Raw genomic sequence first — 15790 nt, 5'->3', positions numbered from 1 at the left:
GCAGGGTAAAGGTCATTATATGGTGAGTGCTGGGCATCGGTCTTATCATGACAGCCAGACTATATCATTACTATACACATCACACAGTCACTTGGGACCATGTCAGATTCCTGGACTGTAACTCTGATGGGATGTAGACTCTTGTCTCAAACACTTCTGTTGTTTGTGATTTGTACAACTCATTATTCCAAGGGGGAATCCAATTAATTGCAGGGTTTACCCTGTGGCTAATTAGCCGCACCTTGCAGGGAAATGCTATTCAATTTTGCACACATCGAACCTGAGGATCGGAGAGGGGGAACTGTGTAGGAAGGGGGCGTTCTCCCGTAGCAAACGTTCAGTAAAAGCGCGCCGCCAAAATGCACCCATGCAAACCACAATGTAGGAGCCTGTACGCCATTAAAAGGCGTATCTACCGCACCTGCCGGGACACAAGGAGAGCAGGAGCATAAGCCGCTCTGCATGTGGGTGGTATACGCTGGTGTTTCCGGGCAGGAGCATAAGCCGCTCTGCATGTGGGTGGTATACGCTGGCGTTTCCGGGCAGGAGCATAAGCCGCTCTGCATGTGGGTGGTATACGCTGGTGTTTCCGGGCAGGAGCATAAGCCGCTCTGCATGTGGGTGGTATACGCTGGCGTTTCCGGGCAGGAGCATAAGCCGCTCTGCATGTGGGTGGTATACGCTGGTGTTTCCGGGCAGGAGCATAAGCCGCTCTGCATGTGGGTGGTATACGCTGGTGTTTCCGGGCAGGAGCATAAGCCGCTCTGCATGTGGGTGGTATACGCTGGTGTTTCCGGGCAGGAGCATAAGCCGCTCTGCATGTGGGTGGTATACGCTGGTGTTTCCCTGCACTTTTTTTATTTGGGGTAATTTATGCTCAGTTTCTTCCCAGCTCTGCATCAGCCTCGCAGAGCTCATAGACCAGACAATTCCGTCTTATAGAGACAGACGGGTATCTGCTACGTGTCACATGACTGACGCTGCCTGATGACATCATACATGTCACATGACTGCTACTCCCAGAAGACATCATTCTACATGACAGTTACTGTCTGAAGGCATCTTGAAACATGAATACTACTGCCTAATGACATCATACAGGGATACAGAAACCATGTAGACAGTGACAATGTCGACACCAGAAGATCGATAGTCATGATGTCAACGTCATTAAACATGACTGCTACTGCCTGATGTCATCATATAACGTCACATGACAGCTACTACCTGCAGACCTTGTGAAACATGGCTACTACCGCCTGATGACATCATGAACACATGTGACATAAGACTGCCATTGTCTGGTGAGAAGACGGAAACATGTTATATGCCTTCCAGGGTGCACACACACACACGTCCCGTCACGGTCATGGACCGGCGTAAGACGCAGCACACAGAGACTTGACAGACAGACACATTTATTAATTTGTAAACTTCGGACCATGAAATGTACCGCCTTCCTGCGTCGCTCAGTACATACAGCGCATGTCCGTGTCAGTGCGATCACAGTGTCCCAGGCCTCTGTACCCATGACAAGCACACTAACACTCACTCCTTCCAGCTTCTGCAAGACATGATGACACATGGCCCAGTAACACGCATGTTGTATGTTACATGGAGAACCGAGCATGCACTAACAAGGTCCCCCTCGCTGCTCGTCTCTCTGCTGGCTGTGGCTGGTCAGATGCTGCGTTTGGATGGATATAGGAGGAATCGCTGAGCCTGTGGGGAAGAGCAGGGTGTTACACTCACGTCTGGGGCAGCGTCACGGACAGGACATGTGGGCGGCCCACGGAACAGACACTTACTTGGATCACCTTGTTCTTCCGTGCAGGACATTTATCCTGGAAGGCAGAGGATGATATAAGGTCAAACACCCCTCACTAATGACACAGGAAGAATATTGCCGGCAACTAATGAGCGATCCTGGAAGCGAGGAGTACTGCGCCATTTGGCGTTTTCGCATGTATTGCAGTGGGCATGCCCAGGGAAGAGGCATATGCGTTTGCACCCATTTGGATGGGTGGAGTACACTGCGGGTGCGGTCACAGAACGGGGACCACGTGCGCAGTGGGAAACAATAGCATAGACACATTATGTGAGTGTGGTCAGGTACAAATGATGATGATGACGGGTGCCAGCACTAATGTACCACTTGTGATTGGCTATTTGCTGACACGGATTGGGGCTCGGGCACACACTGAGCTTTTTTGCTGCATTATAAGGGGTTTGGTGTTAGGAGTTCAATTCGCGGTGTTTGTTGTACATAAAACAAAACCGTTTACAACATGGGCACGGGTGTGCAGGAGACGTGTGCCTGGCGTACACGAGACCCAGATCCGCAGGAGCTCTGCACGTGGGACGCAATGCGCTGCCTTCCTCTGCCTTTATTCTTACAGTGGTTTGTGCCCAGTTTACGTGCGGGTTATAGCATGGCCTTTTATTATAGATTTGCTACAGCACAAAGATACTGGGAATTACATACAGAACTGGGAATCTGTCATATACTGAGAACTAAACTCTGTATAAAATAACTAAAAAGTGAGAAACCCCATTTATCTGTGCTGCTTTCCTACCGAGGGAATGGACAGACCATGAAGTATGTGAGTCTGACCACCCGGACGCAGGAACCAATGCCATCATTTTCCAAAGGTCCTTCAGGGCCGTAAGTATGTAACTCACCTCTGTCCTTCCCGTTCTGTATCTTCTCCTCTTCCTCATCTGCACCATCGTCTGCTGTGAAAGAGAGAGAGAGAGATCAACACCTCATTCATCCACCCCCCCACCCCATTCCAAGGGCACCATCATCTACTGTGAGACAGAGAGAGATCAGCACCTCATTCATCCACCCCCCCACCCCATTCCAAGGGCACCATCATCTACTGTGAGAGAGAGATCAGCACCTCATTCATCCTCCCCCCCACCCCATTCCAAGGGCACCATCATCTACTGTGAGAGAGAGAGATCAGCACCTCATTCATCCCCCCCACCCCATTCCAAGGGCACCATCATCTACTGTGAGAGAGAGAGAGAGAGATCAGCACCTCATTCATCCACCCCCCCCACCCCATTCCAAGGGCACCATCATCTTCTGTGAGAGAGAGAGAGATCATCCTCATTCATCCACCCCCACCCCATTCCAAGGGCTCCATCATCTACTGTGAGAGAGAGAGAGAGATCAGCACCTCATTCATCCACCCCCCCCACCCCATTCCAAGGGCACCATCATCTACTGTGAGAGAGAGAGAGATCAGCACCTCATTCATCCACCCCCCTACCCCATTCCAAGGGCAACATCATCTACTGTGAGAGAGAGAGATCAGCATCTCATTTATCCACCCCCCACCCCATTCCAAGGGCAACATCATCTACTGTGAGAGAGAGAGAGAGATCAGCACCTCATTCATCCACCCCCCCACCCCATTCCAAGGGCACCATCATCTTCTGTGAGAGAGAGAGAGATCATCCTCATTCATCCACCCCCACCCCATTCCAAGGGCACCATCATCTACTGTGAGAGAGAGAGAGAGATCAGCACCTCATTCATCCACCCCCCCCACCCCATTCCAAGGGCACCATCATCTACTGTGAGAGAGAGAGAGATCAGCACCTCATTCATCCACCCCCCTACCCCATTCCAAGGGCAACATCATCTACTGTGAGAGAGAGAGATCAGCATCTCATTTATCCACCCCCCACCCCATTCCAAGGGCAACATCATCTACTGTGAGAGAGAGAGAGAGATCAGCACCTCATTCATCCACCCCCCCACCCCATTCCAAGGGCACCATCATCTACTGTGAGAGAGAGAGAGATCAGCACCTCATTCATCCACCCCCCACTCCATTCCAAGGGCACCATCATCTACTGTGAGAGAGAGAGATTAGCGCCTCATTCATCCACCCCCCACCCCATTCCAAGGGCACCATCATCTACTGTGAGAGAGAGAGAGAGAGGGATCAGCACCTCATTCATCCACCCCCCCACCCCATTCCAAGGGCACCATCATCTACTGTGAGAGAGAGAGAGAGAGAGAGAGAGAGAGAGAGAGAGAGGGATCAGCACCTCATTCATCCACCCCCCCTCCCCATTCCAAGGGCACCATCATCTACTGGGAGAGAGAGAGATCAGCACCTCATTCATCCACCCCCCCCTCCCCATTCCAAGGGCACCATCATCTACTGGGAGAGAGAGAGAGCAGCACCTCATTCATCCACCCCCCCACCCCATTCCAAGGGCACCATCATCTACTGTGAGAGAGAGATCAGCACCTCATTTATCCACCCCCCCCACCCCATTCCAATGGCACCATCATCTACTGTGAGAGAGAGAGATCAGTACCTCATTCATCCACCCCCCACCACATTCCAAGGGCACCATCATCTACTGTGAGAGAGAGAGAGATCAGCACCTCATTCATCCACCCCCCCACCCCATTCCAAAGGCACCATCATCTACTGTGAGAGAGAGAGAGATCAGCACCTCATTCATCCACCCCCCCACCCCATTCCAAGGGGACCATCATCTACTGTGAGAGAGAGAGAGAGAGAGATCAGCACCTCATTCATCCACCCCCCACCCCATTCCAAGGGCACCATCATCTGCTGTGAGAGGGAGAAGATAGCATTCATCTACCGAGCAGCACCTTGTTGGATAACACCCCCCCCCCCATATAATATTGGTCAGCTGTGAGACATATGATTGAATTCATTCCGTCACCCATTGATCAGCATCTCATTAACTAACAACCTCCACACACTTCATGGTCAACTGTGATGGAGCAGGATAGGGTTCTTTCCTTAACACACTAATCAGTACCTTGTTCATTTATTCAACCTCCTGTCTTCCAGTCTCAATCACGAGCTCTGAGAGAGGGGGAAAAGGGTCCCATCCGTCACATAAAAATTAACGGCATTCATACACACCCCCTCCCCATCCCCTTTACTCCATCATCATCTGCGAGAGAGCTAGTTCAGTTCATTCACCCATAATCTCCACTCTATTTCTCCTTTGTCAATTGGAGAGAGTGGGATAGAATTCATTCCTTCACACACAGTATATATTCTCTTGTTTATTCATCCACTGTGTAGCCGTGATAATGGGATATATGGTTAATTCCTTCACATCCTCAGCACTTCATTCAGTCCCCTTGACTTCATTATCAACTACGAGAGATAGTAGACCTCATTCCTTCACCCACGGATCAGCACATTATTCATTCACACACGCACGCGCACACACGCACGCCCGCGCACGGCTCCATTGTGAGTCATGACAGAGAGATAATAGAGTTAATTCATATGCACACTTCTCAGCACCTCACTCACCCCCCTCCCATGGCTCAATCATCAACTGGGTACTGCATCACAATGAAGATGAAAATCCTGGCAATTGTAAGTATTGTAAAGCAGACCCTAACCCCTCCCCCCGCCTAACCCTAATCATCCCATCCAGCACCCTAACCTTCCCTGCACGCAGCCTAGCCCTAATCCTAATACTTACTGTTTGAAGTTGTCGGCATTTTGACTCATCGGGATCCCGCAGCCGGTGAGTCATCCTGTGCGAGAGGATTCTATTACACACTAATCAGATCATCATTCATTCACCCCCTCCCCTATCTGTCAGACTGTACACAATACACACCCCCTCCCCTGTCTGCCATACTGTACACAATACACATCCCCTCCCCTATCTGCCATACTGTACACAATACACACCCCCTCCCCTGTCTGCCATACTGTACACAATACATAAAACCAGTGTTTTGATACTAATAACTGCCCTCTCCTGGCTGTCCTCCTACCTCTCTGACCGCTCCTTCTGTCTCCTCTCATGACTCCTCTCCCCCTCCACTTTCACTAACAGTAGGTGCTCCCCAAGGTTCTGTTCTTGGACCTCTACTATTCTCTCTCTATACGTCCTCTATAGGTGAACTCATCAGCACTTTTGGCCTCCAATATAATCTCTATGCTGATGACACTCAGATCTACCTCTCCTCCCCTGACCTCTCCCCCTCTCCTCACCCGTATCTCCAGCTGTCTCTCTGCTATCTCTTCCTGGATGTCCCAGCGCTTTCTTACACTGAACATGTCTAAGACAGAGCTGATTATCTTCCCACCCTCTCGTATAATCTCACTTCCCACTATTTCTTTATCAATTGATGGCACAACTATCTCCTCCAGCCCCAAAGTGCGCTGTCTTGGGAGTTATCCTGGACTCATCCCTCACCTTCATACCTAATATCCAGAACCTCTCACAGTCCTGCCGTTTCCATCTCAAAAATATTTCCAAGAACAGATCCTCTCTCACCCTCGAGGCAACTAAGACCCTCATACACTCACTGGTCATCTCCAGATTGGACTACTGTAACCTCCTCCTATCTGGCCTCCCCAACTCCCATCTCTCTCCTCTCCAGTCTGTCCTCAATGCTGCTGCTCGACTCATCTTCCTCCCCTCTTCTACAAGCCCTCCACTGGCTCCCAATTCAAGGTTCTTACACTCACTTACAAAGCCCTCACCCAATATTCTCCCGTCTACCCACATCGCTCCACAAATGCATGCCGCCTCTCCTGCCAAATGATTACTTCCTCGTACACTCCCGCCTCCCTACCTTTGGAACTATTCCCCTCTCCCTATCAGACTCTCCACTTATCTACAAATCTTTAAATGGGCTCTCAAGACCCACTACTTCATCAAAGCCTTCCAGCTCTCCTCCTAACCCAACACGCCTTCCTCGCTGTCTAACCCATCTGTGTCACCCCTGTCTGTCTGCCCCTCCTCTTTAGAATGTAAGTTCTCATGAGCAGGGCCCTCTTCCCTCATGTGCTTGGTTGCTAACGTCCTGCTGCTTATTTAAGTGTTATGATCATTAATGTAGCAATGTTTATAAACCATGTCCTTGTCCTGCATTGTTTTGTACTGTTAATAACCGTTTCTTGTGTACTCGTTTGTTTACGTACTTCGTAAAGTGCGGCGGAACCCTTGTGACCCATTCTATTATTATTATTATTATCCTATATTTAATAGGATAATAATAACGGAATGGGTCATATGCCAACAGAAGCCCGACAGTTCAGGACCCCGATGCAGACAGGTAAGTCCCCTATACCTACCCTCTCCCCCCCTAACCCTCCCTTTGTCATGCCTAACCCTAACCTACCCGGGGGGGGGTGCCTAACCCTAACTTCCTCCCAGGGGGGTGCCTAACCTTAACCCCTTCCTCCCCGAACCCTAACACTCCCGGGGGGTGCCTAACACTACTTTCCCCTCGGGGGTGCCTAAACTAAAGCCCTGGCTGTAGTCACACAGCATTAATCCTGGAGGGCCGGTTGTGTAAAGTGCTGCAGGTATAATGTGGAACGCGTGAGGTCCAGGAGGAGCTGCAAACATTTTCCTCCTTATATAAAGCACATATTTCTTACAGAACGCTGAGACAAGGCTTATGAGGACACAGAGTGACTTGTCTAATGCACAAGAAGCAAAAATAGTAACCTTGGAAAGTCTCAGGGGGTCATTCAGACCCGGTTGCAAGCACCGATGTGCTCGCAACCGGGTCGATGGGTGGCCCTGCGCACGCACAGCGGCCGCACTGCGCGTGCGCAAGCCTCGGAGCGACAGAGAAACTCTGTCGCTCCGGAGCTCGCTACAAAAGGGGCGGCTGTCGATGTTGATCGACAACTCGCCCCTTTTTGTAGGCGGGCCGAGGGGGGGGTGGTGGTTTCCAAAACGGAGGCGTTCCTTAAGGAACGCCTACTGTTTCGTGGGCGGCCGATCAGAGCAGAAAGCTCTCTGGGGCTTGCGAGTACCCAGACCCAACCTTAGGGTCTGGTCGCTAGCTAAGCTGTGGGTGGTAACCCACAGCTTAGCTTGCGACCAGGAGGCCACACCATAAAGCTAGAAGCGGCCGCCCTCATTCAGAGAGAGTGATCGCTTCTTGCGACCACCTCTGAATGAGGTCCTCAGGCTCAGTATCAGAGCTCTCAGTCACTGTGCAACAAGGAGCTCACGCACACCAACATTATGAATGCAGGACACCAGTCTGTATCAGAGGAGCCTGAGGCACAAGACAGCCAGACGTATTCTGCATGTCCCAGCACTGACGGCGTCTCACCCACTGCTGGTGTACAGGGATTAATACCTGAGGCCAGCAGGCCGGGCACCTACCTGAATGCAGCTCCTTCACCAGAGAAGACATGGTGTTAGTAATGGAATCTGCAGCCACCGGTAAATCACTACGGAGATTCCTCCTGGTACCTGAAAGCCAGTCAAAACATAAAACGTCATCCACCACCAGGAATCAGTGCCTCATGCCTCGGACACAGCACCGATCTCACGTGTAAGCACTACAACTGGTTATGAAATGTGTTATAGACACAAGAGAGCTGCCTGGAATCGTTTGTTGGTCCCGGCTGAAGCCGAGTGGTGTACGGTGTCCGTGCTGGACCCACATACAGCTAAGGAGGAGCGGGGACCACAATCATGTTCCGTTACATTGACTCTGATAGTAATGTCACCTCTATACTAGTCACGCAACCGGCAAACACTTACCGTGTGCAAATGCCTCCTGTACATCTCCTAGTCCGGCTATGGAGTCCTGAGGAACATGGGTAGGTGTGGAGCTGGCAGACGTGGAGCGGACTGGCATGGAGCGATTGGCACCATGGCTTGGTGAGGAATGAGGAGACCCCGCTACTTGTGCCTAGAGAAAGAGAACAGACATCCAGGGTGTGATTACGATGTATACAGCGCAAGGGTTTTCCACTGTGCTTTATAACTGGGAGCAAAAGTAGTGAAGAGCCAGAGTGGGGAATAGCAGGCAGAGAGGACAGGAGGCCTCGCACACAGGATTACCCTCTATACATGTGTGATAATATGTAGTACTGCCAGCAGGGCGTCTTTAGTATTTTACTGTCCGTTGAATGGCAGAGGTTAACATCAGTTATTCCTAAATTGCCTGCTGCACACTGACATATCTCTGTGAAAGTACAGCCCGCATCCTAAACCACGGCCGGCAGATTAGGATTTAAAAAAATAATTGAAAATAATAACCGGTGATAGGAGGCACAGTCAGCGTGGCCGGACATGTATTACACATCACACTGACACCTGTTGTTCCTCTGGTGCCTCCTGTCTGTGTTCAGTGTATACAGCATATAGATCCAGCAATGGTTTCATGTGCCGCTACATCAGAACCTCCCTGAGGCAGAGGCACCGGTAAACTATATCCCAAAGTGCTGTGAGGCACCAAACAAGGAGGATGGCCCCTTTATCTCTAACCCCACCCACAGCTCACAGAAATCGAGGCACACAACACCTCGGGCCTCAATACTAAGTGACGGTGCCTCACACTGCGTACAGACACATCTACATGTTAGCCGAGGAGGGCTATAGGCCCAGAAGCAAGTAGCGGGATTGGTAGTGAGCTCGGCTTATGGAGAGAGTCTATATTATACAGCATTCCTGTTCCATTAAAGTGCAGGGCCTCCTTTATTACATGTATATATAAATTAATGAAGCGCTGGAAGTCAGAGTAACAAATTTAATATGGTAATAAAAAAACAAGAGATATGGTAAGAACTTACCTTTGTTATCTCTGTTTCTACGAAGTCCATAGGGTCCACAGGGTTGACCTTGGGGTATAGCTGGATCTGGATCCATGGGCACCACGCAGTTAAAGCTTTAGCTGCTCCCAGGATGCACTTGGGTCCGTCCTCCTCTATACCCCGCCCCCGGCCACAGCACCTCAGTTGGTAAGCAGCCAAGGCCGAAGGAGGAGACTAAACAGAGAGAAGGAAGACTGGAACACACAAGAAACCATACTCACAGAAATGGGAGACGGAAAACCGGTGACCAGCCACACAGCCCATTTGAAGCCAGGTGCGTCAGGGCGGGCGCCCTGTGGACCCTATGGACTTCGTAGAAACAGAGATAACAAAGGTAAGTTCTTACCATATCTCTTGTTTTCTACTTCAGGGTCCATAGGGGGTCCACAGGGTTGACCTTGGGGATGTCCCAAAGCAGTACAACTAAGGGCGGGGACGCTCCTGTACTGAAAGGAGTACCCGGCGCCCAAAGGATGCATCCTGAGAGGCGAAGGTGTCAAACGCATAGAACCTCAAAAACGTTTGAATTGAAGACCAAGTGGCCGCCTTACACAGCTGAACAGCAGAAGCGCCACGTCTAGCAGCCCAAGAGGGACCCACAGAACGAGTGGAATGAGCCTTAACAGAGGCTGGCACAGGTAAGCCCTCCTGTGCATAAGCCTCACAAATAACGGAACGAAGCCAACGGGCTAACGTTTGTTTGTTGGCAGGCCAACCCATCTTGTGAAAACCAAAGAGGATAAACAAGGAATCAGACTTCCTAACCGAAGCTGTCTGGTCTACATAAATTCTAAGCGCACGGACCACATCTAAGGAAGTCTCACCAGCTGAAAGATCAGGGGACTGAAAAGCTGGCACAACAAGTTCCTGATTAATGTGGAACTTCGAGACCACTTTGGGCAAAAACTCTGGACGAGTGTGGAGCACCGCTCTGTCCTGGTGAAAAATCAGGAAAGGAGGGCGACAGGAAAGCGCCCCCAATTCAGACACCCTCCTGGCCGAAGCAATTGCCAGGAGAAAAACCGTCTTAAATGTCAGCCACTTGAGCTCCACCGCCTCAAGAGGCTCAAACGGAGGACCCTGCAGGACCCGTAGCACCACCGCCAAGTCCCAAGGAGCCACAAAGGGAGGCTGGATCCTGAGAACACCTTGGAAAAAGGTGTGAACGTCTGGTAGTATTGCAATCCGCCGTTGAAACCACACGGACAAGGCGGACACATGAACCTTCAGAGATGCAAGGCGTAAGCCGAGATCCAATCCTGACTGAAGAAATTCCAAGATCCTAGAAACTCGGAACACCTGAGGATCATAATGTCTGGACTCACACCACTGAAAGTAAGTGTGCCACACTCTGTGATAAATCCGTGCTGAAGCAGGCTTGCGTGCCCTGAGCATGGTACCAATAACCGAACTGGAGAAGCCCCGAGACCTCAAGACGGCTGTCTCAAGAGCCACGCCGTCAAAGACAGCCGACCCAGATCCGGGTAAAGGCAGGGCCCCTGAGACAACAGGTCCCGACGCTGAGGAAGAAGGTACGGAGCGTCGATGGAGCGGCTCCTGAGATCGGAGTACCAAGGACGTCTGGGCCACGCCGGAGCTACCAGCACGAGCATGCCGCCGTCCTGCTTGAATTTCCGCAGAACCCGAGGAAGCAGGGATATCAGAGGAAACAGATACGCCTGGTGAAACGTCCATTTCACCGACAGCGCGTCCACCAGACTTGCGCCTGCGTCTCTTGTCCTTGACCCGTAAACGGGCAACTTGTGATTGTGACGGGAGGCCATCAAGTCCAGCTCCGGCAGTCCCCACCTGTCCACGAGTAGCTGAAACACCTCTGGGTGAAGCGATCATTCCCCGGGATGCACGTCGTGACGGCTGAGGAAGTCCGCCTCCCAAATGAGGACTCCGGGGATGAAGACCGCCGAGATCGCTGGAATGTGACCCTCCGCCCAAGTCAGGATACGAGACACCTCCGACATCGCTGCCTGACTGCGAGTTCCGCCTTGGTGGTTGATATACGCCACCGTGGTGGCGTTGTCGGACTGCACCTGTACCGCCCTTCCGTGAAGAGCGGGGCCGGACGACTGCTGGGCCCTGTATACTGCCCGCAGTTCCAGGATGTTGATGGGGAGAAGTGCTTCTTCCGCTGACCAACGACCCTGAAGCGACCAAGAGCCGGTCACTGCCCCCCAACCCCGGAAACTGGCATCCGTCGTGAGCAGGACCCAGTCCGGGATCCAAAATGGGCGCCCCTCGACCAGATGAGCTGTCTGAAGCCACCAAGCCAAAGATTGCCGAACGTCCGGAGACAACACCAGCACCTGAGAGCGGATCCGGTGAGGTAACCCGTTCCATTCTGACAGAATCAGCCCCTGCAGGGGCCGGGAATGGAACTGGGCAAATTCCACCATGTCGAATGTCGACACCATGGACCCCAGAACTCTCATAGCCGAATGGACCGACAGGCGGCTGCGTATCCGCAGCTGTAGGGAGGCGACCTTCTCCGGAGTCAGGAAGATCCTTTGCTGACGCGAATCCAGCAGGGCTCCCAAATGAACCATCCGCTGTGATGGAATCAGGGAGGACTTTTTCCAATTTACCAACCACCCGTGTGCTTGCAGGCAAGCGATCGTCAGATGGAGATGTTGAAGCAGTACCTCCGGGGAGCTCGCCAGCAACAGGAGGTCGTCCAGATACGGCAGCAGCCGTACATTCTGGTTCCGAAGATGTGCGGCCATGACCGCCATAATCTTCGTGAACACCCTCGGTGCCGTGGAGAGACCAAAGGGTAGCGCCCGGAACTGATAGTGGTGTTGAAGGATAGCGAACCTCAGATACCGCTGGTGTGAAGATGCTATCGGAACATGGAGGTAGGCGTCCTGGATGTCCAGGGACACCATGTAATCCCCCGGTTCCATCGCCAGAATGATGGAACGTAACGTTTCCATCCTGAACTTGGGAACTCTGAGGAATTTGTTCAGAGACTTCAAGTTGAGGATAGGGCGATGAGAACCATTGGGTTTCTGCACCAGAAACAGAGACGAATAATACCCCGTCCCTCGTTGTGATAGAGGAACGGGAACAATGACCCCTGCTTTCAGCAAGGACTCTATAGCCTCCTGAACCTGTAACGCCTTGGTCTTGTCCTGAGAAGGACTTGTGCAGAAAAACTGGTGGGGTGGTCTGTGCCGAAAAGACAGGGCGTACCCCTGGGAGACCACTTCTCGAACCCAGGCATCCGTGGTGGTATTGTGCCAGCACTGGGCAAATAGAAGAAGTCGGCCTCCCACTCTGAGGTTCCCCAGAGGGAGGCCCGTCCCATCAGGCCGCAGGTTTATCTTCCTGCTTGGAAGAAGGGCGCCGAGCACTCCAGGCTTGCTTCTTGGGTTTAGAGGCAGTCTTACTCGCAGACTGTCTCGGGAAGGACTGACCTTTCGCCTTACCCTGAACCCGAAAGGAACGAAAAGCCGAACTCCGAACCTTAGCAGGCAGTGCCGCCGAAGGGAGGAAGGCCGACTTGGCTTTAGCCAGGGTGTCCACTATTTTGTCCAAGTCCGGACCAAATAGTAATTCCCCATTGAAAGGTAAGGCCTCCAGACCTTTCTTTGAATCAGAGTCCGCTCTCCAGGACTGCAACCATAAGGATCGGCGGGCAGACACCGCTGCAGCCGATACCCGCGAGGTCAGCAGACTAGCATCTAAAGAAGCTTCTCCAATGTAAGAAGCAGCGTCCCTCATTTGTCCCAACAACGCCCGCTGGACATCCGGAGCGTCGTCCGGGAAGGTATCTTCCAATGCATTGGCCCACCCCTCAATGGCCTTGGCCACCCAGGAGATGGCCATGGACGGTCGGGCCACCGCCCCGGAGAGGGAGTAAATAGACTTTAAGCAAGTCTCAACTTTCCTGTCCGTGGGATCCTTCAGCGAGGATATCGACGTAATGGTAAGGTGGCGCCCCGAGTTAAACGGGTGACATGGGAATCCACCGCCGGTGGAGTTTCCCATTTTTTACAATGTGCCTCAGGGAAGGAGTAATTAGAAGCCAACCGCTTCTGAGGAAGGAATCTCTTACTGGGCGCCTGCCAAGCTACAGCCATATGATCCGTCAACTGATCCGACAGGGGAAACACCGCAGAAGCCACCTTAGTTTTTTTGAAACTAGGAAACTTCGACTTAGCAACCGGTGCCTCATCCTCTATAAGAAGAATAGCTCGCACCGCCCTAACTAGTGCTCGCACATTAATGGACGACTTGGTATCCATTTCCTGGACCGAGGCGTCAGAGTCAGTGTCATCAGGGACCTCCCCATCATCTGAGGAACCCTCTGAGTCCGATACCTGAGCAGCCCGTGTCATGAGTGGGCGTTTTGAAATCCTAGAAGGCATGTCAGTCTGCAACATTGACTGAAAAGCCGAGGAAGCGGCCGCCAAATTTTGCACGGAGTTGGAGAGCACATCCACCCATGGTGGAGGAGTCGCCATAGGGGCCTGAAAAGGTACCACAGGCTGCTGCGGCACAGGGGAAGCCTGTATATACATAGGCAACCCCGCATAGGGACCTACTGATTGAGACCCAGGAGGACTCCGCAATAACTGCGGGACACCCGGGGAATGGGGGATGGTCGGCTGGAGCAACGCCCTAGTAGGGAGAGCAGTCGGGACCGACAGACGGTCCGCAATAGACACCAGCACTTGAGAAAACATCGCCCACGGTGGTTCCTGCGCCAGAGAAGGTCTGGATGGGCCAGGAGCCACCTGGCATCGACTACACAGGCCATCCTGTGACAAATCCTCCCTATCTACTCCTGCAGAACAGCGTACGCAGGAGGCCAACACCGGAGCCACTGAGTGCTCAACCTCCTCGTCTGACATGACAGAATATATTATATAGTCAAAAAATATATCTGGCAACAGGGCAGAAGAAAACGCACTCACCGGTGTGCTAAACAACAGCCCACAATACGGCACTGTGTAGCACACAACTGTATGTGACGGACCTCACAAATACGTGATTTATATAGGTGAGGTCTGCAGAAACGCCCTTCCCCCGCACACCTGTAGGGCTTGTAGGAGAAGTAAAGGGATAGGTATAAGCTGACAGTAAGCGGAAAATAAGCACAGACAGGCAGCACTAGCAAAAGTCACATACCATGCAGGAAGATATACTCACTGCACCTTTCCACTACAATCAACCTGCCCAGGTTCAGTGTCTGGGAGGGCTATAGTGCTGTGTACGCTGTCCTTAATCAGGGGAGAGGTACACAGGGGGACCGGTCCGCGTGCTCCCTGAAGATCTGCGCTGCCACTTGTAGAAAATGGCCCCCAGAGACCTCAGAGGAGTGGCCGTGTAACTGCAGCTCAGCGACGCCAGACTCCGTGCTGAAAGGCGCGCTGAGCTGAGGGGAGGAGCCGCTGACAGGGAAGGCTTCCTCCCCTGGCTAGCATATTAACCCCAGGGCTTGCCGGCATCCCGCTTGCCATATATCCCTGGTGGTCTAGTGGTCCCACGGGTTATTCCTCCTCAGAGGGGGAGCCCGCCGCCACCGCTAGCGGCCCCCGGTCTGTCCCCTAGGACCGGGGGCAAAGGACTGCATGTGCAGGCAATCGGCGACTCGCGGCTTACCTTGTCCCCGGCAGCAGTCCAGGGAGGGACCCAGAGTCCGGCTAGTACGGACTCTGGCCTCCCGCCGCGATCCCCAGTGCAGTACTGGCGTCGCGGCGCCAGCGGGGAAGGAGAGCGGCAGCGTGGGCGTCTGCATAGACAGCCCGTCGCTGCCACACTAGAGCCTCTGTTTTAAAATAAAAATCTAACAGGCTTTTTTTTTTTTTTAAATAAAAATAGAAAGCTTTTGGGGGCTGCTCCTGCAGCCCCCCTGCGCAGGTGACCCGACTCCGGCCGGGCACCAACTCAAACTGAGGTGCTGTGGCCGGGGGCGGGGTATAGAGGAGGACGGACCCAAGCCCTGGAGTGATTTTGGCTCTATCAGACTAGTGATGTCAGTGGGGCCGGCTTCTGACGGTAGGCGTTCCCTTGGGAACGCCTCCGTCTGGCAGGCACGCCCCGGCACGCCCACCAAAGGGGGCGTGCTGTCAATCAACATCGACAGCACGCCCCCTTTGATCAGACACAACGAGCGAAGGAAAATCCTTTGCTCGTCGCGTCTGGCGCATGCGCACGACGGAGCTCCC

At 52.6% G+C, this 15790-nt stretch overlaps 1 protein-coding gene across 1 annotated transcript in view; it reads right to left on the bottom strand.

Moving 5' to 3' along the window:
- Positions 1 to 1413: 1413 nt before the first annotated feature.
- Positions 1414 to 15790, bottom strand: part of LOC148453823 (dystrobrevin beta-like) — a 30924-nt gene continuing 16547 nt past the window's right edge. The window contains exons 2-6 of the mRNA XM_088461648.1: positions 8548 to 8698; positions 8164 to 8253; positions 2683 to 2736; positions 1809 to 1844; positions 1414 to 1722 (exon numbers count right to left, since the gene is read on the bottom strand). Of these exons, the coding sequence (XP_088317774.1) occupies positions 1840 to 1844; positions 2683 to 2736; positions 8164 to 8253; positions 8548 to 8644 (246 nt within the window). The 5' untranslated portion in view covers positions 8645 to 8698 and the 3' untranslated portion in view covers positions 1414 to 1722; positions 1809 to 1839. The remainder of the gene's footprint in view (positions 1723 to 1808; positions 1845 to 2682; positions 2737 to 8163; positions 8254 to 8547; positions 8699 to 15790) is intronic.

The sequence above is a fragment of the Taudactylus pleione genome, unplaced genomic scaffold (genome assembly GCF_031769625.1).
Source record: "Taudactylus pleione unplaced genomic scaffold, aTauple2 ptg001085l, whole genome shotgun sequence".
NCBI lineage: Eukaryota > Metazoa > Chordata > Amphibia > Anura > Myobatrachidae > Taudactylus > Taudactylus pleione.
The sequence above is the reverse complement of the archived record's forward strand: the minus strand, read 5'-3'. Positions and strand labels throughout refer to the sequence as shown.